The sequence below is a fragment of the Lasioglossum baleicum genome, chromosome 20 (genome assembly GCF_051020765.1).
Source record: "Lasioglossum baleicum chromosome 20, iyLasBale1, whole genome shotgun sequence".
Taxonomy (NCBI): Eukaryota; Metazoa; Arthropoda; class Insecta; order Hymenoptera; family Halictidae; genus Lasioglossum; species Lasioglossum baleicum.
Genome location: NC_134948.1, coordinates 5,524,144 through 5,547,299, shown reverse-complemented (window position 1 = coordinate 5,547,299; position 23,156 = coordinate 5,524,144). Strand labels below are relative to the sequence as shown.

General features: G+C 47.2%; 1 protein-coding gene and 1 long non-coding RNA gene across 3 annotated transcripts; one reads left to right on the top strand and one right to left on the bottom strand.

The window, feature by feature from the left end:
• The first annotated feature begins 49 nt into the window (after nt 1-49).
• Nucleotides 50-21,403, top strand: LOC143218670 (uncharacterized). Its single transcript, XM_076444000.1, has 20 exons — nt 50-211; nt 1,403-1,575; nt 6,455-6,642; nt 6,728-6,871; nt 6,950-7,381; nt 7,976-8,041; nt 8,148-8,329; nt 9,566-9,763; nt 9,937-10,088; nt 12,338-12,456; nt 12,515-12,705; nt 14,912-14,987; nt 15,254-15,328; nt 15,447-15,634; nt 15,931-15,964; nt 16,098-16,347; nt 17,410-17,597; nt 17,972-18,115; nt 19,358-19,820; nt 21,260-21,403. The coding sequence occupies exons 2-19, from the start codon at nt 1,440-1,442 to the stop codon at nt 19,808-19,810; spliced, it is 3,216 nt and encodes a 1,071-aa protein (XP_076300115.1). The 5' UTR covers nt 50-211; nt 1,403-1,439; the 3' UTR covers nt 19,811-19,820; nt 21,260-21,403.
• Nucleotides 7,921-16,123, bottom strand: LOC143218656 (uncharacterized). 2 transcript variants are annotated; one of them, XR_013011126.1, is made up of 5 exons: nt 11,677-16,123; nt 11,472-11,574; nt 11,246-11,366; nt 9,009-11,174; nt 7,921-8,824 (listed from the first exon to the last, which is right to left on the bottom strand). It is a non-coding gene; the product is annotated as an uncharacterized LOC143218656 (long non-coding RNA). The 2 variants fall into 2 exon arrangements; XR_013011125.1 differs by having other exon boundaries at nt 11,257-11,366.
• Nucleotides 21,404-23,156: the final 1,753 nt, after the last annotated feature.

The window sequence follows — 23,156 nt, the reverse complement described above, 5'->3', positions numbered from 1 at the left end:
GGTTGCCGCCGCTCGCGAAACGATTCAGTCTCGTCGAAGCCACGCGACGAGAAATTCGACGGGAGAAGATCGTACACGATACCGCGTCCATCCCATCCTCCGTGCAGGAAACAACTACGGATCCTTTCCGGGTGACCTTGTGACACCTCCTCTGTGCTATCTCTCGCCCCTCGTTTCCTCGAAAAAGTCTCACGGCGAAACGCTGTTCACGGTGAGTTCAACTCTGCTCTCTTCCGATGATACAATCTCTACGAACGCTGAAACTGTTTCGGACCCTCCATGACAAAGCCAAAATTCACGTGTAATCATAACACACCGGGATTATTACCAGGAACGCGTAAATCAATAATTCTATTATCCTAGAATACAGCGATGAACTAATGATATTTTCGACAATGCGCGTTTGTTTACTATCGCAGTGATACGTTCAGAAACGGAGTACGTGTCGTGCGACCTCTGGACGCTGATTAAATAGAATTATCGTCGCGGGCTACCGTGTGTATCCGGTAGCTTCAGACAACAATCTTATAATACTACGATTAATTGTTTTATGAGAATTGTTTTCGTTCGGAACGATCACACGGAAATGAACGGGTGTTAATTTCGCATCGCAGCTGATGAGGAAGACTGATAAGCAGGTTCCTCGGTATCAGAGAAATCCCTCAGAATCAACGAGGCTGAGTGAATCGGAACGACTCGCGGCGACGATTTACGACCGGTCCGACTCGATTTACGATCGTTTCTTGCTCGACGGGCTCTCGAATCCGCGATGCGTCTTGTTTGCGAACTGTAATTCACCGGTGTTTGCGATCGCGCCGTCGTATTTTATCAGACTCTAAGGCGACTGTCGTCGAACCGAAGAAATGCGGTCCGTTTGCTTAGGACGAGCATCGGTAGAATTCGAGGGTACACAGAGCGTGGCTCGGGTTTGTCGAACGATCGGTCCCTGGGACAGAAACCAATCCGGAAACGCGGACACTGATTATTATTTTCACGGGTAGCCTCGCTATCATAATCGAACCTGAGCTGTTCTTTATGCAAATCCAAAAAACTTGATAATTTTGACAAATTCACACTGCTGCATTAATGCTTCCAAGGCGTTTTAATCTCTAAACTGTTTCGAATTTTGCCCACTCATTTTTGTGGGAATGATCTTTGGCAATTGAACAATTTTTATTTTGCATAAAGACCCGTGCAGCCTACCCGTGAAACTCTTCTATGCTGGATTCAACCATCAGACCGCAGATGTTTGTGCAATGGTGGAATTTGATAGCAGTTTTAGCGTAAATTATGTGCACTCGCAGTCTAATGGTTTCAGCACGATTGTCGGATCGATCGAACGGCGGCATTCTAATTTTTCCACGATTGCGCTCGATGCTAAGTATACGGCGTAAATTTTCAGCGGACAGGCAGACTCGTTCGATAAATCACAGGCAGATATGGAGCAAGGTGGCGTCTCGATAATAACGCCGACTGGGATCACGGAAAATTCTGTAGGCAAATCGAAGACCATCGGGATCACGTTCAGTTCCAGACCCAGCCTGCAGGCCGCCAAGGAGAAGCTGAAGACTCCATGTGAGTACACCTGAAAAGATTCACACACATTCCAATAAAATATATCTACAAACATTAATTGCTAGACTGCGGATTGTTATTATTAAATAAAAATATTCCGCGTCGATTGCGAGAGGACAGGAATCGGTGAATCGAGGGGCGGATATTTTCGTATTCTAGAGAGATCGACAGCGCGAGGATCGCAACGATCATGTGGATCGGGAGCGTAACAGGTTGCCGGTGAAATGCTGGCGAGCGGGGAATGCAAAAGCAAACGGCGCGAAGCGAAACAATGTCCCTCGTGGCCTGGAAAGAGTGATTCCGTTCGCCTCGTGATATCGAACGGGACGGGTACGGGACAGACAGCCACGTGATCCACGTTTCTCTCGTTTTCCACGTTCTAGATACTTTCGCGGGGAACTTTCTTTCCGCCGCTGCTACGCGGGAAACGTTCTCTTCGAGCGAGAGAGTCCGATCGTTGGTCAATTTTCGTGCCGAGCACCGATTAGGATTCAGAATCGCCCCGAGGATCGCCTTCTCGCGATTACGAGACGCACGAGAGCGACCTACGATCCACGATCTACGGTTGCTACACCGGCGCGGCATTCCGGATCGCGAGCTCTTTCTCCCTCGAGATCGTTGACCCTCTGGCTTCTTTATCGTTTCTACTAACTGCATCCGAAAACGTACCGCAACCATTTTGCTGATCGATTCTGGTCAAACTAAAATTGATTTTCGTAGATCAGACAGTAATTTTTCAGACTACAGATTGTTTTACTATAATTTTCACAATAAATTGAGAATTATCTCTCGTCCTGTATCGCTTTCTCCCGAAAGAATCGCCACCATTTAAACAGCGGTCGAGTAAGAGCGCGGTATGTTGGCCGACCATCGCCTAATCACGGTAATTACCTTGCCCGTAATAGTTATCGGTCGACTAATTGGCGAATCGGAAATGTACAGTGCGGTTGCTCTTGAACCAGACACGAAACGAAACGCGAACAATACGTTCTTGTTGTTGCCATGGGTTCAAGTCGAAAACAAGATCGTCGATTAGAATATTACGTAGAAATTAGATCGTGGCACTCGAGATTGATAAATCTGTATCGCGGAGATCGATCGGCGATCCATCATCGTGGAAAGCTTCACGCGTGAAATCAATATATGTACTAATCTGCGATCTCTTGCGTGAGCAATATTGTTATCGTACCAGATAATTCGTTTGGACTTTAATCGTTATCAAATTTCACCTGTTCATTCTTGCCATGGGCACATGAAATCCACAGTCTAGTCATGAAATAGTCGCGAGAACCTAACGTACAGGTTTGATCATGAGGCGTAGTAGGTCTGGGTAAAAGTCGTTGAAGAACCTGTATCGGGGTTCACACTGTTTACAACGCAAAGTGGATCGGCTACAGAAGCCTGTCAGCTTCGGATAAACGGAACACGTATTTAGACGAACGGTAACGGTGGCAAGTGAGACAGTGGGTCAAGTTCTCGGCGAGCGGTCTGGGTCAACGAATTCTCTCAAGGTTCCACCTTTACCGTGTCATCATCTCGTTGACGACCCTAACGGTGTCTCTGGTCTGCCACCAACTTCCTGTTACCTGTCGTTCGACTTTCCTGCTAGAAAAACAGCCGAAACATCCGCGGTTCCCCGATGAATGGCCAGACGAATTTTCTTCTGAATTCTTTGGTGCAGCCTCGATGCAACGTTGCATTTCTTAGATCCTCTTCGGGAACATCGAGCTCTCAGAATCTAGGTAGCAATTGGTTCAATCAATTTTATATTAAAGATTAGTGTATTCAATTTTTTAAATTTACTCACCGCTTGTATAAATTAAGATCCCCGATTATTCGAATTAATTAAGTACTCTTACACTGAAATAGTTTCTGGGTCCATACTCGCGTCGCTAAAACCAAAAAAAATCAATTATTTTAAATTATTTAAAATTTTTATTGAACGCTCTAGAAAGCTAGAGTATACTTCCATAATTTCCGTTCGAATTTCTTTTTCTCCGAATCAAGGTGTCATGTAAAAACAAATTCTTCCTTATCGATCGAGGGTAGCGGAGAAAGAGAGGGGAACGGAAAAAAGTTGAACTCTTAATGAAGAGATGGCGCTCGAATGGCCGTGAGAGGATCGTTAATTAAGAACGACTCCGCTGGTGGGCTTTCCAAGCCCGAGACCTTTCACTATTTTCTAAATCCAGCCGGGCGTTACTTTCTCGATCCACAATTACGAGTAACTTTCATTGTAATTACAGGCAACACCCAGCTGCCTGTACTGCTTCGCAATACCATTTACAATTTACAATTAAGACGGGGAGAGATATTCATTTCCTCTTGAAGGGAAAACTGCATCTTTTTGCCCGGCCAGTTCCTCCTTTCTGAAACATGATACGAAACGCTAATGAGATCTACGCTTTTAGAACTGGAAAAAAACAATGGCTCGAGAAACAACATCTTAAAAAATAAAGAAACGGAATAATGGCTACACTTTCCTTCATTATTCTATAAAGAAAAGATTGTTAATTTCTCTAGATTTCATAGAAATAAAATGAATCCATGGCTAACTTTTAAAAAACGCGAGCGTCAGAGGAAAACTAAGTGTGCAAAGCAGACGGTTGCTATGACTTTTAGTAAAAAAAAAAAAAAGAAAGACAAGCATTGCGCGATAGATAGTAGCGCTCGGTAACAATTACTCTGCTCGATGTTATCAAGTCGATTTGCGTCATGGATTTATATAATCGTTGCAGTAATTCGTTGCATATGGATAGCGGTGTAGAAAATGGAAATTCATTGTGCGCCTTTTCCTGCACGATTTCGTCAAAAACAAAATGAAAGAGTGACGCTATAGTTACCGTATCCCCGATGACTCTATCGAGCAGATCGCTGAACCGGTTCGTAGAATAGAAATCGATAAAAGTTCCTGGTAAGATCTGACCCGCGTTGATCTCTCGGCAAAACGATGGCTCATTAAGGAAACGATTACTTTTAAGAGGTCAGCCAAGTTAGAATCCCGGCCACCGGAAACGGTTTGACCCAATGATAATCAAACACCGACCGGACGGGAATGCCAACGTTACCTTTTGCCAGAAATAAGACTGCTGCAATCAAATATTCCCGAATAAATATTCATCACTTTCATACAAGACAGTATTTCCAAGTATGAGTTCGTTCGACAGATAGCAGCAACATTTAGCGCCGTGTTTGAATAATTTCAGAGATTAGATATTCATGACACAACGCAGGCCAAGGAGCGACCATATACAAATACAAAGTTTCGTGGCTGCTCGAGTTTCCTCTTCGGAAGTCTATATTTTCAAATAAAACATTGAGCAGTTCTAATTGTACGTAATCCAGACCGTGTTCTTTTTTTTAACACGTGCATAAAATGCGACGATCAATTAGAAATCGGCAGACATTCGCACGATAGAAAAGCAACTGGAGGAAGCTTCAGTGATTCGGGAAGCCGATTCAATCATCGGATGATCGCTGTCGCTCCAGACACGCCGGATTCGCCTAATGGAAATTGCTCGTGACACGTGTTGCCTTCTAATCGTATACAGTTGACACACGGTTAATCACGGGAACTCAGCAGCAACTCGTGATTCCGGAGGAAACCTAACCTCGGCTCGCGAGAAACTCGCCGGAACCAAGTTTGCCGAATGATCTATCATAAAGTTCGGAGAATTTTCGCGGGCTAACCAACACCGTTCTCCTCGGATCCCGACTTTGCACCGATGAATTACGGTAGAATCTTCGGAGCTCGATATCTCTGCGCTTTTGTGCTTTCCGGGTGGAAGCCGAGTCTGCTCTGCGGGAAACACTGCTTGCTTTAATCGAGTTCTCGTCTGAAAGATAACAGTCTTAATTCTGGACGATTCTGCTTAATCGAGGGGAACGCGGATATTTTACATAAATCGCGATTGTTGAAAGTCTTGTACGGCCAACGAATTTCAATTAAACGATCGCTGAGTTGAAAAATTGCCCACGTTCACAGTGTTGTAACTTTACGAAAAAACGCCGTGGAGCATTCGTGCTGGTCTCATTCGAAAGCTTAAACCTTTTACTTTCGAAATCCGTTGTTCATTTTTCCCGGCAAAATTTTTTACATTATGTTACGGGTGAAAAAGTGAACATGCTTTATTTTTTCAATAAATTCTGCATATTCAAACGTTCGTGCTGAAATATCTGGCCGTAGTTTACTCGAATGAATAACAGGAATAGAGACGCTTTAATCGGCAGAAATGTCGAGATATTCCCGGCTGTTTAAGATTAGAACTAAGCAGTTGGTGCAAAATGGGAAATAATTATGCTGGAGAGTTACCTAACGCAGTCTCGGTTTCCTGTCGAGGGAGGCGAGGACCCGAGGCAGTCGGGAACCCTGGAACTTCCACGCAGATTCTCGCTTGACCCTTAACACCGTTAGTTTACGGGGTAATCACGTTCCAGCAAGTTCGCCCGGCCGAAAGTTCAAAAGTGCGGCTGCTTCGACTCGCAGGGTCGCTCGCTGTGCTCTGGAACTCTCCCTCTCTCCTTCTCGCCCCGCAAACCGGAAACCTGGCTCGAGACACTTGTTATTATCATCGTGTCGCCTGCGCTAGTCCTTCATTTACATAATCGTTTTTACTTTTTGTCGGCCCTACACAAATTTAATTACCCCGAAAACGATTTCCGTTAAATTCTCTACGACTGTAACACCTTAGGCAAATCTTCAATTATAAATAGAGTTCCACATTTTCTAGAGGGTGATTTGCCCGAGACTGGAAGCTAAAATCATATTGAGAAGCTGTTAAACATGTTGAAGAGTGTTTCGAACATGAATTAAATATATATGTAATAGTAATTCTATGTAGACCCAGATTTACAGATAGGCTACATGTTTGATTCACAGGGCTGACCAACCTGCTGAAAGAAGATGCCACCGGCTGGGAGATCCTGATGTCAACTCTCGCCGAGCTCGTCGGCACTGCTCTTTTGGTATTCATCGGATGCACCGGGTGCATCGGCAGCCTGGGTGTCGCGCCAAGTGTCCTGCAGGTCTCCTTGACCTTCGGCTTCGCAGTTTTGATCGCTATACAGGTAACTTAGACTTGTCTCAAAGTCTTCTATTACTTCTTACAGAATAAAAATGTAACCACGGTTTTGGCATGTTCTTGTGTTTCAGTGTGTAGGGCACGTCAGTGGCGCGCACATCAACCCTTGCATCACGCTGGCCGCGATGGTGTTGGGCACGAAATCGCTTCCGATGACGGCGGTGTACATCCTGGCGCAGTGCATAGGGGGTCTGATCGGTTACGGTTGCCTCGTGGTACGCAAACCTGTTCACACGAGATGAATTTGGACCCCTGACAGGCTTCAAAGATTAATCTTTTGTTCTCGGTAACAGCTGATCACCCCCCAGGAGCTGATTTACTCTTCAACGCCTGAGTCAGGAGCTTCGTTCTGCATGACCGACGTCAACGCGAATCTGTCGCCGCTGCAGGGATTCACCGCAGAGGCCCTAGCCACGGGGATCCTCGTGCTGTTCGCTTGCGGACTCTGGGACCACAGGAACTCGAGGAACTCGGACTCAGCACCGATCAGATTCGGCCTCTGCGTCGCTGTTCTCTGCATCGTCTTCATCCCGTACACCGGATGCAGCCTGAACCCTGCGAGAACTCTGGGTCCGGCTGTCTGGAACGGATACTGGAGCCATCATTGGCTATTCTGGCTGGGACCCATCACTGGAGCTTTGGTAGCCTCGCTGATGTACCGGCTATTCTTCCTGGACAACAGGAACAAGTTTGCTGGGAACGGAAGCCTTCAGCCTGTTGAGACGTAAGGAGGTAAGTCGAGACCTTGATAAAACCATTTTCAGATTTTTTGAATGAAAAATCGATTTTTCTTTACTTTTCTGTAGCATTCCGGTGGTTCATGGTTCGCAACTCGGACGAGAAATCCTGATCGCGCTCTCTTCTCTCTCCGTTTCCCTCTGACGGATCGGAAAGCCGGAAGCGGAGCTGGCTCTCCGGCTGGCGGCGATCTCGAAGAAAGATGTGGGGACCTCTTGGTCTCTCTTGGGGGAAGCTGAAGAATGCGTCGCGCGAGGAGGACTTCTCTGACTGACCCGCTCGTGTACAAACTGTTCATCATGTTAATTTATCTTGCGAGATTGTGAGCTGAACAGGAGGCGGCGCCTCGAACATCTTGGAAATCATCTATCGCGACGATGTTTTGTGGAGACGATGGTTTTACCTGAGTTCGAGTATATAGATATATATTGTATAAATTATTCCGGAAATGATTTGATATCGAGGGGGCGTAGCAAATTGACCGTGGGCGTGGCCGGTTAACGTTTCGGAATATTTGATGGATTGGAATAATATTTCCCAAAGGCGTGGATCTTCCTTGATACATTAGATTCTGTTAGCAGAGTAACCAGACTCTGAGGATCATTGTTGTCAACATCGAGGCCACGCCCACGCCGAGTCAAGACCACGTCCACTTTGAAACTGATTCACGTGCATTCATATTAGCGAGATCGATATGCATAAAAGCTTCCTTAGCAGTATTTTAATACCGATCATAGGGCGTGGCGTCCACAGTGGTGGGAGGTCGTGGGCGTGGTCTGTCAACGTTCACCTCCACAATTATGTAACCGATTGGAGTCAGCCTTCCCTGTCACGATAAATTCTGCTAGCTGTAGCAAACCATCGGAAACTGAACTTTCAGATCAGTTTTCAGAAACCGATCCCGGCATGTCCAGAACAGTGTTAGCCAGGGATAGGTGAAAAATATTCGCGGGAGAACGGTATCTCTGGCCGTGGTCGCCGGTTTTTCAGCGTAACGCCGCGCCGCGCCGCCGGCTCGCCGGACCACGAATTCGCCGCTCGTTAGGTCGGTTGTCCTTTCCGAGAGACAACGGCGATCCCTCTATCCGGCGCTCCGCCCCGCGGAACCAGCGTTGAAGCAGCGGATTCCGCGTGGAAATTCGAAATAACGGAATTAGTGGCGCGCGTCCCGGAAATTACCCGCGGCGGTGTCGCTCGCGGAAACTTTTAATTGTGCCCCGGCTTGTGTGCCGCGAGCATGCTCGCCGTTTCCAGCTACATCGACCCCTTGTTCGACCGCGGCCGGCCTGTAGTCGCTGGCTTTTCGAGCGAGTAACAGAGATGGCAAGCTTCCAGACTGGGGACACGCCGCGCCGTACAAATAAATTTGATACGTTTTACCAAACCTCTTCTTTTCTTCTTTGTCCTCTTCTTCGATCCAATCCTTTCACCTACAACAGAGAATTCCTGTTAATTCATATCAGCAACTGGATTACATATTATTAAGATGATTAACACTAAATCTGCAAGCGCCGATCAAATCCCGGTCTCAAATTATTTATTTCGATATTATTGAAATTAGAAGAACTCTTTCTAATCGATATTGAGAAATCATGACAATCGCAGTTTTCCTACCGGATGGCACCCTGACCTTCCCCACTCCCTGGCCAGACCCTCTGGAAACAATGTCCCAATTCTTCAGAGAAATAAAACCTCAGCCCTTGACTTTGCTTAAAACACGTCCGCGCCTACATACATAATTGGATTACCAGCAACACGGCAAATACATTATCCATGAAGACGCGATCTTATTCAATCGTGCCGTTTTAATATTTATAACCGTGTATATTTTACCGTGCTATTCTTATAATATGGAAATGCCTGTTTAACGTGTTAATGAGATTCCGAGCGTAGAGCGCCGGGTATCCGATCATTGCTTCGACCTTTAGAAAACAATTTCTCTCGTTCGACTGGATCCGTCATCGTCCCGGTACGCTAATTAATCGCTGCGTATAGAGTCCCAGCAATTAATCACTCAGCTCTCGTTTCTGACTGTCGTTCCGCGAATTTCTGAGCCACGCGACCCGTCATTGTGACTGTTTCTTATACATCAAACGGTTATTAGATGTACAATGAGATTGTTTAATGTTACAAATAATTACTATTACTAAAAAACAAAAGTAATTTCATAGATATAACTACATAGCTATGTTTAGTCATTTTTGGAATTTTCGGAAAATTAGAAACCGATTACAGTGTCTAAGCAAGAGGGTGAATGCTCAGGATGCAAGTTTCGAGGGTCCCGGCACCGACGAGAATCCCAACGCGCGAATATGCTTTTTTGTTGTTTATCCAACGGCATCGTTTGGCGAAAATAAACGTGGGACTCGGTTCGAGAGAATCGAAAATAGACTCGCATTGGTAAACGGGTAGCAGAAGGGGCTTGTAGATGGAGGATGAGGAGGAAAGAGGTGGAAGCGACGCTAGATGGTGGTTCACGTTGAATCGACGCCGAGCCACGTGCCATCGCGATAAATTGCGTACGCTCGTCTCTGGCGTACAGAGACGTGTTCAGTCTCGCGCGCTGCCTTCATCACGATCCATACCCTCGATCCTCCTCGATCCCCGTTCGAACAACGACACATCGGTGGCGGGTCAGTGCAGTGAGTGCCTTCGACGAACCGTCAGTCATGTCCTCGAACGATCTACGATCAGGTAAGCTGACTGATCAATCATAAAGAACCCGACAATCCTCGCTGATCTCTTAATCCTGTAAACATACTACGTTAACTATCCGCGGTTGGAGTCCGGGTTAATGAGCTACGCTATGTTTACTGCTCGGGAACCTGAGATAGCGAGAACGTATAAAACGTGATTTCGTTTTACCGAAGAATAATTACTTAACGAGGATTTAAAAAATTGGCTCTGACAACTGCTGATAGCGAGCAGAATAATGGGTCATTCGGTTTGATAAAAATAGCCGTGGCAATGGTACTATCGTTACAATTATAGAATGTTCATCTATTTCCATCATTGAATTTCAAACTAATGTCTGCACTAGCTGTACCTGACTTCAGCGAAAATAGCTGGTAACATAACTGGGGATCTGTACGCAAAATAAAAATTTGCATCGATTGCAAGGAACGTGCCTAGGTACTTACTTCTTCACTTGATAATTCCAAGCTTTTATCTGTGTCATACATGCATAAAATCCGCAGTCTATGCTAGGCAATATTATCACGTTAACAATAAAAGTGGTCTAAGTGAACATTAAAAAGGGGAATGAGTTTATCAGTTATTTCACATCACACTTTAGATAGATGTAATGTTACTGTTAATGTCTTTTTCCATTACATATCTCGAAACGAGGAATATATGACTTAGACCACTGTCATAATTATGAGCAGGAATGGTGGAACGACTCGAAGAGGTCGCACTAGAATGAAGTGAAAAGATTGAAGGGGTGATCGTGACCGAGGGAGGTGTCCCGGGACTCGTTGAGCCGATATCGGCAATTACAGCGACGCGGGCGAAGTTCTTGGCGGGAAACCGGTCGCGGAGTCAGAGGTTCTTCGTGGACGATGAATATTTCAAAAGGAGCAGACCTCGCGGATGCCTGTTTCCTGTGGAGCTTTAATTATTCATCGGCGGAGGCGCGTGGTTCTCTTCTTATCATCGCTTGGCCCGGCTTTTCTTCGCTTGTTTAGGTCCTCGGTCGCTTTCCTCGGTCCACGATAACACCTCGGCAGTAGATACCTAAGTTTCTGGGTCGGTGAGGACCGCACTAGCTCGCTTAGATTCCTAAAAACAGGAGGAACCTTGCCTTAAAGTGGTTGCAATATTTGGTAAGTGGATTAGCGTCGAATCATTACTGTGTGCTAACAATCTTCAGAACAACGTAGTACTTTCTTCTACGACTGCTTTTCTCCAGTGTACAGTATGGCCTCGGTGATTACTCTTTCGGAATCGGTGACGACGAACACGGCTTCTGCCCTAAAACGATAAGAAAAACCGGTTATAAGGTGGTTAACACGTCCAATGAATCTACTCTTTGACCAAGCTTAATAAGTGCAGAAGAATTAAAAGAGATTGCTTAACTCGATATTGATTCATTATACTGCCAGAAGCGCCACATACGATGACCCTCGCTATAAGCTCGCTTTGAACCCGATCAGCACACTCGTCGAGAGACGCAAAATCTCTGAAACGAACGCTATTAAAATTCATCCTTGTGCTAACAAATGAACATTACTTTGTTGTCTTAAAGCGGCGATCAACGTCGTCGATCATCTCTTTTGCATACCGACGTAGAATGCACACATCAGCCGGTACACGGATATAGATACACGTAAGCGGCGAACGCGTCGTTTCTATCAGGGTTCTCATGATCGCGGATCATTCAGTTGTTCCAAATGTTAACAGTACCTTTAACACGTGTAATGGTACTCAATGATAAGTGGCCGAGTGATGAACGTTCTGTGGCAAATAATAAGAACGTTGCGATGACCGAGAGGCGTCGATGGAAGATATCAGTGGCGATTAGGCGATCGCGCGGGTCGGGTCAATCCGAGTTTACGAAATCGCCGGGAGAGAGAGCAAATGTTATCATGTTAACCCCGGCGTCTGACGACGCGACTTTTCGTCGTGTTTGTCGCGTTCTCCGTGTTTGTACAGCGCCGGCCCCGATAATAGCTGGCATAGTTTGTCCCGTTCGCCTTTCAAAATCCCGTCAGCCCGCGTCGTCTTTATCGGACCGCTCATATTTCACCGCGGATGCTCCGCGGATCATGCTTGTTCCATAGCGCATCTCGTGATTAAACAATCCGATCTCTCCTCCCTTGAGGCCTCCGACGCAACATATAATTATGCAAATTCGCCGTAGGAATTTATTATGTTGGAAAAATCGCGGAACGTCTCTTGCGATTTTATCGGATGTTCGTTAACTTTGTAATGTTTCTACGCAGAAACCGTGAACATTCCAGTGGTGGATGTTTGGCTGTTGTTTCGTACATGTTTGGACCATGTCTGTGCATTTTTCGACCCGCGGGTAATTGAAAATGCAGCTGCAGTTGAATATAGTCAGGCATGAATGGGAAACTGGCTCGCCGCACGCGTCGCGACAGTCTGCGTGACGTTCGCAGTACATTTTCTGGAAACACGCTTTATCAAAGACGATGACACAGCTGTGGGAACGTACCGCCAGACAGACATGCGTGTCGGCGACAGCTCACCGCGAGACCGAAAGATGTCACGTTCAAGACAAGACTTTCCGCGGAACCGATCGGCTCATGCTATCAGGAGGTTGGTCTAATCTCTACTCGAGCTGGAGAGGGTAAATTACGAGGAGGCGGAAGCAACAGTCGGTACAGGGTGACTCAAACTTGGTCCTCCGAAATCGACATTCTTCATGAATGATTAACTAAGAATTGGTTCTACAGGCTGCTTGGAAAGAAAAGCCAGAGATTCGGAAAAACGAGAAAATAAAAGAGGAATAGCATATAGGGTGTTTCAGGACTCTGGAATATCGAACACCGATTTTTTAGCGTCCTGTATCACACGGCCGGGATTACCGAGAACAATTTATCCATTAATTCCTGTCCGTGAGAATCTCGGCCACCTCGGAGCCGGTCGCCGACTGCTCGAAGTAGACTTGTACAGCTCATTGTCACGATTCCTCGACAAATAGGATATCGAATGGAATCCTGTGACGGTAAATATTGACCCTCGCCAGCGGATCGTTAGTGTAGCATGACGATTCGAAAATTTAGACTTGTATTTTCGCTACCGTTGTCGCCTGCGCGCGGTTTATAGTTAGCACTGCCGCGTTCCGGAAATATTCGATCGTTCGAACAACGAACTTGACACGCATCGCGTGGGGTGGGGATCGATATACGCATTTCACGCGTATCGATTCGATGCACTGCGAGACACGATCGTCCTCGGATTTTCCAGAAATCGGTTTTCCTAATCGAGAAACAAACGGAACACTATTGAGTTTTCTACTTCGCTAGAGGGAACAGGTTAGTGAATAAAAACGATAGGATCTCGGAAAGAGGCGTTAACAGAGAGATATATCACCTTATCTCCGCTAATTCCATTCCTTTTGATTAGTAACGCTCAAGGACCTCCTCCGAGCGTCTGCAAACGTCCATTCGCATGTTCTGATTTCTCGCGGTCAAAGTCCGCCAGCCAAAAATCTGAAAAAATTCCAGATCGCGGATTAAAGTGTCCAGAATCTGTCGGAATTTTTTCAGAATTTTTCCATGGACCGTCGGTGGTGGAGCAGCCGGTATAGAAGCAGCTCCCGCGTTACATCAGATCGACCCGAAGGATTAATCGGTTCCCGTTATCAGCGGCAACAAATGGTCCACTTAGATACGCGCGAATACCAGATCTATTTCTTTGTTTTCTCTCTTTCTCTTCACTCTCTCTCTCTCTATCTCTGTTTCTCTGCTGTTCTCTCGTAGCTGTTTATTTTCTTTCACGATCCGGAACGCCCATCGTAATGAGAAACGTTGTTGCGCAACGGATCCTGTTATAGTTGTGGAGAACGGCTCGTGACCGATCGAAGGATCGCCGGGAGCACAAATTTTCCACGCGCGAATAATTAGAAAACGAACGCGGTAACGGACGTCCGATTTAGCGCTTCTCTCTCCGTCTCGCGCGATTTCTCGCTCGCGTCGGTTTTACAGCTTTGCCAATAATTTTATGCCGGCCGGCACGTTTATGGTAATCGCAGCCGCCTCTCGCCGCGGATCTGTTACCCCTTTGTTTATTTGCATCCTAATCGAGTTTTTCTATCCTCCAGAGCGAGGACTTGCATTTTTCAACGATCTAGACGGACTCACAGTCTCTTTGTACGCCGCGCGTTCTGCAACGTCACCCGCGTCTTCCGGTGCGCGAGTGCACGATCGTCACGGAAAATACGAAATTCTGTCGAACATCGATGCAGTTTAATTCGAGGGTTAATGTTACGTGGGAGCGAGGATTACAATGTTCATTGTCGCGAAAGCGTTTGGAGAACGTTTACTGCACTTTGAACGTCATTAAAATCTAATATCCATAGACTACGGATTTATAAGTTTCTGTAAAAATGAGTACATAGAATCTGACAGGGTTTTCATTTAGTTCTCGGCGCTGCGATTAATGAACTAAATTTTCATCTCGCAATCCATTCCGTTCGGGTCAACTAGTGCATGCAGCGACGAAGTTACAATTAGGAAAATCATCGAGTAATTAATAGGAGATTCCGGGATTTGTCGTCCGTTACGGTAAACAGTGATTTCCAGTCAATTTCCTCCGTGTACAGGACGCGTGGTCGATATTTAATTGATTTTTAATTCGCGTTGCATGAGTCCCGGCCGTCTCTGTGCGCGTACAATGCGGCCCCGAATCACCGTTTATCATCGTAATTACATAAAAAGGCAAAAACGCGCAGTCCCATCATCGCCGCCATCACCAACATTACTTATCTTTTTCCCAGAGCAGCGATTCGTCGACGCGACATAAAACGCTGCGTGTTGCGCCGCAAATTGCAGCTTCATTGTTGCGATCAAGATCGAGATCGTCTCATTCTGCACAGAAGCGCGCGATAACGAGCTGAAACTCGCGCCGGTCACGTTGCCGATTTTTTTTCCCGGAAATTAAGGGAGTTTTACTGCTGTGAACGCTTCCGGCAACGCCTTGATGATCCTAATCGATGTTATAACTTGCTCAAATTAACACGTTCACTACCGTTGAATTGTTACATTATTCTCGACTCATTACAATCATTATAAGAGGAAATGTGTTTCCAACTTCCGGCTCTTGTAAGTTTGTTGTTTGTAACAAAGTATTATGCAGTCTTTATAATTAACCGTTCGAAAGATGTTTTACTTCAGACAGACCCAGCTCGATTCAAACTGAAGTTCTCCATCCCCTATCTACTCCATCTGGATCAAAATTCAGGTATCCAGGCGGGATTAGACAGATCCTAGCTTAGACTAGACGTAATGTACAGGATTCCACACTGGAAATCAAGCTTAAGCTACTTCGGAACTTGACCTGGCCTAGCTCGATTCGCGAGTTCCGTAGTCTCCACCCATTCTGGATCGACATCCACCAACCCACGAGGTCCTGGAGTCGATCAGAGTTGGCCTGGAAAGTGTGCTAGACAAATCAATCGGTAACTGGCCGCTAGACTCATCGATCGATTATCCAGTGAACTTGACTACAAACTTCTCGGGGTTCGCGATCGCTGGAGAAGCTATCCAAGGCGCTGGGTATCCGTGTCAAGGCAGTCGATATTCATCGGGTCTCGTTGAAATGCTCGGATATCGGTGCCGTGGCCGGTTGTAAATTAGTTTAACGGTGTAGCTTCTGGCTGGAATATCGATGCAGGAATTCCTAGTCGCCCTCTTCTGCATTCGCCGACGATACTACACCGACCCTGTACAGGGAAGTCGATCGTAAATCACGATCTTTCTCTCCTCTCCGTTTCGCTCTTTGAAATCTCTTTCACATCAAAGTGAATTACATCAACTCTAAGGACAGTTTGATTTTGCATAAAAATTCGCAGAGATCCCACTTTTGGGAAGGCCTGTAGCTCGCGAGTGCTAGTCCACTGGCAGAATGCTCGACTATCTGATGACCCACACCTTTCGACTGGACATGTTTTACGTTCCGGGCAATTCTTTAAAATGTTATCGACGTACATTTCGGAATGACGTCTGGTGCGCAACGTAGTTGCCAGCGATTAGTTGGGAAACTATCGTGGTACGAAGAGGAGAGCCACCACAGGCGGCTCTCTCTGCGGAGTTGACTGGTGTCAACGGTAGTGGTACTTGTCTTTCGTGCGGCCGTCCTCGTCGAGCGCCACGCGCCAGCGCGAGGCTCGCCACGCTTGTAACTTGCAATTTTACTCGGTCGGTGGAAGTGGTTCCGAGTGCACGCGATATTCGTTCGACTACACGCCGTAGGATGCCTGTAGATTTCGGTAAGGATTTTCTTCCGTGACCAACCAGAAGGGCCTTCTTTCTCGAAAGGAGAGCGAGCGGGTTGCTGGTCGTCTGCTACACTGATGATGGCCGCAACGAGGATTCGCGGAGTCTGCGTCGCGGGTTCCCAGCGATCTTCGATCTCCCGTTCCGCCGATATAGGACAAGGCTACAGGCTCGTTCAGAACTGATGCGCGGAGTCGCGCGAATCCACAGTGGTTTGCTACTAGCGCTTCATGATTTTGATTCGTTCAGTTTGAATAAACCTGTAGGGTCCATCGAGGATGACGCAGGAGCTGTTACTTTGTTTAGGATCCAGTAAAGGTTGGAGTCTTGAGGTCATTGAGTCTTCGTGCACCTCGACGATTTTGAATCAGCCTGTAGAATTCGGTGATACATCCTTCTGTGGGTCTCTGAAAGGGAAATCATAGCGTTTTCAGAATCTTGTGTACCTGCTCACCGATTTTGAATCGCCCCGTAACGTCTCTCACGAGACCCAACGACTTTCTCCAAAATAAAGAGGCAATTATAGGGACCAGAGAATTGTTGAATTCGAATCATCGAGTGTCTCATTAATTTTGAATCGCCCTATAGAATGCATCAAGAGCGACCCAATAATGGACTCTTTTTCTTGAGGTTTCCGAGAGGCGGAGTTGATTCGGGTCGATCTTTCGAGGAGGTTTTTTGGTTTATTAATTTCTTTGTTCTTCTCACGGCACGGTTCTGCTTCCTCTTCCTGGCCTTGTTCAGACCCCTGTCTATTTTCCGAGGTCGATCACGAGTATCACGACCCCTGCCCGCGTTGCAACCGCTCGCGAGCGTTGCATTCGGGTCAGGCAGATCCGACACTAGAGAGACTTAGGCTTTCGAAGTTCTGTATACACGGGGACTCGCGTAATTAATCAAACAGTATTAAAGTAGAAAGACCTTTCCGAAACTGGACCAAACGAGTTCAACTTTTGTGGGAAACTGGATAGACCAACATATTGCACAAAGAATAAGCTTACAGAAGAAAACTCTGATCTGGTCCTGATGACAGTACACGTGTTCTTTTGTTGCAGGCTTCAAGAAGCTGGTGGAGGGTGGCGGGAGTGTGAAGAGCACAATGTTGGTAGGGTTCGCGGAGGTTTTGGGTACTGCGATCCTGGTGTTCGTGGGTTGCATGGGCTGCGTGTCTACCCTTGGAGTGATCCCGACGCACCTGCAGATCGCGTTGACGTTCGGCCTGGCGGTTATGATCGTTATCCAGGTCAGTGGGAGCAAGGGTATAATATTACGTACCTCCGTATCGATTGCTGCTTAAAAACCATCGCGGGCCCCGACAAGATATCGCGGCGTTATTCGCGCGTTGGTTTATCGGGCCGCTTCACCGCCGGATTAAATTTAATCGTCTTCGAGCGCGGTAGATATGATCGAAGTTCGCTGGAGCTAATTGCTTATTAAATTTCTGATTCTGATACAGTTTACATGCGTCGGCCGTTGTTTTTTACGGTCTTGACGTCTTTTCACGATAACAGGGCGACTGGGTAAATACCCTAAAGCCGTTCAGAGATTACCGATGATCGATTGCTACATTGCACATTACTCAACCCGTTGTAATCCAACTATTCCTGCTGTTCGCAGAGTCTCGGACACATCAGCCATGCTCACATTAATCCGGCCATCACCGTGGGGGCCATCGTGCTCGGCAAGAAGACTGTCTCCGAGGGTATTGTCTACCTTGTGTCGCAGCTGGTCGGAGCCGTCACCGGGTACGGGATGCTGAAGGTGGGTTACGAGGTCTCCAAAGCATTTGCAGGACTTCCAACAGTATCTTTCCGTCTCCGAAGCTAGCAGATCCTGTACCTAACATTTAACCATGTTATTCGATGAACAATAACTATAAAAATTGCAAAGAAACGATTCAGACGATCAAGTACATGTTACCAAGAGAGACACGTCGTGATGATGATTATTTGACCTTGCCACGCCCTTCGGGAGTCACCCGAACGTCGCATTTAAAGTTGCAAATGTATCATCGCGATGCTTTTCTTGGTACAATCATACATCATTCGCCTGAAGCATTTCTTTGGGAAATGATCGCGAGTAAAACCGGACATACTTTATATAAAAATCGATGACGGATGAAGCAACAGAGGGTGAGGTATCATCATAGCAGTGGTCGGAACAAAGAGTGCCGGCAGATGTCTCTAGGCTGTTCCCGAACGAGTCTCCCGCGGAGCGGATTGTTTTTTGAAGAAATGGGCGACGCAGTGCAGTAGTGCTCGATTGTCGCGAGAGTATTTCGGGCAGAATAGGGGTAGAGAGCACACAATTAGGCGATAAAACGCCACTGAGTTTAGTTCTTCGTCTCCTAGGGAATCGAAAGTTAGCGAGACGGAAGAGATCGGTCACGGACAGTCAAGTTTGCTAACTGTTTATCTATCGAATGTGAATCCCGTAGGAATTTCCTCAACCCATTATCTCGGATACGGAGCGTAATTTTTCCGTACCCAGAGCATCATGCTATCCAGACGATGTCTGTACAGGTCCGGCGATCTTCGAGCTGGCGGAGGGGAAGCGGGAATATTTGTTGGCTCCGATAAGACGGTCTTAACTTAATTGGAACTTTGCCCCCGCGACATTTTATTGCAGATCGAGACCTCGAATCGCCTAATCACTGTATCGGTAGCGTTTGCGCGTTCGTTGTAGTCACTCAAGGAGAGCTTATGCAACGCTGATCCCTTCGCAAACACAAAAATACAAGTGCTAGATCGCCTTCTCGCTCGACTGATACACCAGATGACTCGGAAATTAACCAATTTTATCTCACACGCTGCGTTGAACTTTCCGATCCAAACACTGTTAAGCTATCATCTGACTTAGCGCAGTCATTGCGTTAATGTTCCTATATGCAGCACTCTGATCCCTTTGCAAGCATATAGATCGATAAATCAGTTCACCTGGAAATAGACGACTATTAGTATGAGACAGTAGATCTTCGTGCACAATGAAAAATTATGGTTGCAGATGGCGAGTCCGGCGAATCATCTAACAAGCGTCGGGCCCGATGACTCGAACGCATTCTGCGTGAATCTTTTGCACGCGGATGTGTCGGTGATTCAGGGTCTTTTGTTGGAAGGAATCGCGACCGGTATACTGATGCTGGTGGCGTGCGCCGTCTGGGACTCGAGGAACGTGCATAACACGGACTCGGTGCCGATCAAGTTCGGCCTGACCGTGAGCGGGTTGGCGTTGGCTTTCGGGCCGTACACCGGCTGCAGCATGAACCCAGCTAGGTCGTTCGCCCCGGCCCTCTGGAACAATTATTGGTCCCACCATTGGGTGTACTGGTTCGGGCCGATCGGCGGCGCCCTGCTGTCTTCCTTCATCTACAAGCTCACGTTCGGCAACAAGGATGAGCCGCAGGAAGAGAACCTGCCCGAGGCTGTGGCGCTCAACACCGTCAACTCCCACAAGTAACCGGCCCCGGGTAAGTGGACGCCAAACTGGCTCGCTATGCACGTTCGTAATGTCCTAGAACAGAAAGGTTTTTTCACATTCGACTTAAGTCGGTACACAGTGAAGTCGACGGAGATTCGGTGAATCTTGCGTCGTTTATCGGCTAGTTCCTAGCAGGTTCAAGTTGATTTACGGCCGGTTCGTGGTGGTTGGTCGCGCACGTAGGCTACGGGTGTATGCAAAATCGGGTTTCTCATCGCGCCGTCTGCTCCGACCCCATAAAAATCAGGATCGTCGCGAGTACAACGCGGCAGGTAGGAGCGTGCGCGGCACAAATTGGAACCGGGCTGCAATTTCGCGGGACGACGACGTTCCCCGTTAACGGGCGTCCCCGTTTGACTTTAAACGAGGCTCTAAAGCAAACGGGCGCCATGTAAACGTCGTGCATCAAGGCTTTTCGCGTGACGCGGGATTATCTTGTAAGGGCGGCCGGGGCCGTAAAGGTCGCCGATAAATCGTTCGTCTGGAAAGAAAGTTCGGCGCGAAACCGGTTTTACGGTGGTCCGTGGGTTTAAACCGTCGACGACGATCAGGGAGCAACCCCATATACTCTCGAGGATCAAGCCTGGATATCATAAATTCCCCCCGCGGCATGGATTCTCGTCGAATGAAAAATGGAAAACGGATCGGGGGAAAATTCGCTGTTCCAATTAACGGAATTCGAGCATTTCGCGTGCGTGGCTATCCAGGCCGCAGACCTTCGAACCTAACAATAAACTCCGACGCGCGGCTCGTTGCGGCTCCCTGTTATATCGATCCTGTTAAAAGGCACGACCCATTTATCGCAAACAATTATCCGGGAATCGCATTACACCCCGTTGCGTCCTGGATAATCAGCTGAAAGGACTCCGGCAACGCTTCGGTAATTGTTACATATCATACGCGACGCGACGGATCGCGGAAGTGCTCCTCTAATTATCGAATCTCCTGCTACATTAATCACGGAATCGCTTCGATACGAGAACCACGGTACTGCCTCGGTACTCGGTCACGTTGATTATTCAAATGTAAAGTACAGTCGGAAGAATCCAGTACTACCATTCTGAAGAAACAGTGCTTTAGCAAGGATCCAGTATATACCGTACGTTCATTTAACAAAGTGGTCAGGACCGAACGTAGCACGTGTCGTAAAGAACAAATTAAATGGACAAGTAGCGAAGCAGTACCGTATTTCCTTGAGAATCTAGCACATCTTACGTTTAACAAAGAGATTAGCAACGAACGTAGCACGTGCCTTGAGGAATTAAACGGGCAGACAAGCGAAGAAGCAGTACCGTGCTTTGGCAAGGCTCTAGTACATCCTACGTTCATTTAACAAAGAGATCAGGAATGAATTTAATCCTCCGTGGCGCAGGAAGGTAATGGACGGAGCATTAGCGTACTATATCTGGTTCTCCGGTTGTGTTTCAGGTTCGTGGCGAGCAGAAGCGGTCGAGGTGCAGCTCGATCGACGTTTCCTTGGAGAAACCACGGGAGATTAAGCGATTAATGGGTGGAACAGCGAAGGCGGCCGCTTTCGAAGCCCGCGGAACATCCAACGATAGTACGTAGTTGAGGAGCTCGGAAAATGAGCCGTCGACGACACACAGGGCTTCGATCGCAACTTGGCCACCGCAACTACCGCCTGAATCATCCCGACCAGCCCATCAGATCGCGATTTTCGCAAGACTGTCGCTCGTCGGTGTCGTTCTCACCTCGAACGTGCGAAAAACGCGCTCCTTGACGAGCACGCGGTCGAGCCACGAGCACTAACTCGCGCCCAGTGCTTCTGAGCCGCAAGGTTGTCGCGAACACTGTTACATTTTATATTTTTTTGCGAACCTGAAGCGATTCGCAGCACATTCGACTGGCCGGCTTGCGGCTCAGTTTCACGGCGCCGGGATCCTCGGTTGAACGTTCGGTGAACCTGCCGAACAGCACCCTATCCTCCGATGATTTTTGGATATGTTATAAAGAGACAGCGGATCCGCATAAAGATCCACAGTCTATAATTATAAATCTGAAGAAATTTGCACAACAAATTGGAGGATAGTTCTACAGGTGCACCGAACACGTTCCCGGATGATCTCCGATTCTCGACGATCTTCGTCCCGCTATGCAGGGTGTCCCATCTTCGCCTGTAATATACAGAGTCCGAGACAAGCGGTGTCGGACTCGCACGCTGTACAGAATAATTGTTACGTTTTTACCGATCTGTCGAATCGCGACGACATAAAGCACAGTCCATTCACTTGTCCATTCACACACAGTTCCGCTCTCTTTCTCCGGTAGTCGGAGCCGTGCGCGATCACCCGCGGCGAAAGCAAGAAAAAGGAGACGGTACAAAGAGTAATTTACGCGCGCCGATCGAACAATTGGAACGCTGCGTTTTCGTTAACAATTACCGCGAGAGAGAAGGATACAGAGCGTGTGTGTGCGAGGGAGAGAGAGAGAGAGAGAGATACAGCAGAATTAATTTCACGGCAGGAAATCGATCCGGCGAGATAGTCCGATACACCGTTTTTCATCACGAGCTGAAAATCTCGGCCGGGAACGGTCCTGTTTAGCCATAAATAAATGAAAGAGAATGACGCGCGGGGCTCGATTGCGCCGATACACACGCCGTGAAATATTTAAAAGAGTAAGCTGGCGAATGTTCACATAGTGCAAGAAAGTGAAGAGAAAAATTATTTTTGTAGCTCGGTAAATTAGCGAGATTTTCCATGTTTCCCCGCTTTCGGGATAAAAACCCGAGGCTCCAAACTAATATCCATCTCTGCGAGGCTATTAACAGGATATTGTTACATCTAATGCCTTCATCCTCCCAGAGCCTTTCTTGCTCGGTGGTGTTCTGCGCTGAAACTGCGAGTTCGCTGGCTTGTAAAGCAACGTGTACGAAATTTTTGCACGCGGCATTGGTTTCGAAAAACACAGCGATCCAAGAGCGGATTAAACGGCGGAATTTTTAAAGGCGATACCCCGGTGTTTGCGCGGGCACATAGCTGCGCCGGGATATTATTGTTTCGAAAAATGGTGTTCCCGAGGCCGGCTACAATTGTATTCGCCTTTCCGGTTACCGGGAATGGATAGGAATAAGAAACGGCGGAAACAGAGAGATAGGGAGGGAGAGGGAATCGAGCGAGCATTAGGACCAGATTGAAAATTGAATTATTAACGAGCTGACTGGCTCTCGGCATGTAAATCACACGGAAATATTACTTTTCTTTCCCGTCGGATAAATTCAAGCTGCGACAATCCCTTCCTTCCCTTCCCCTCTTCGAACTATGCGCAAAGTATTTCTATGAAATGTTAAGGTGGACAACTCGCG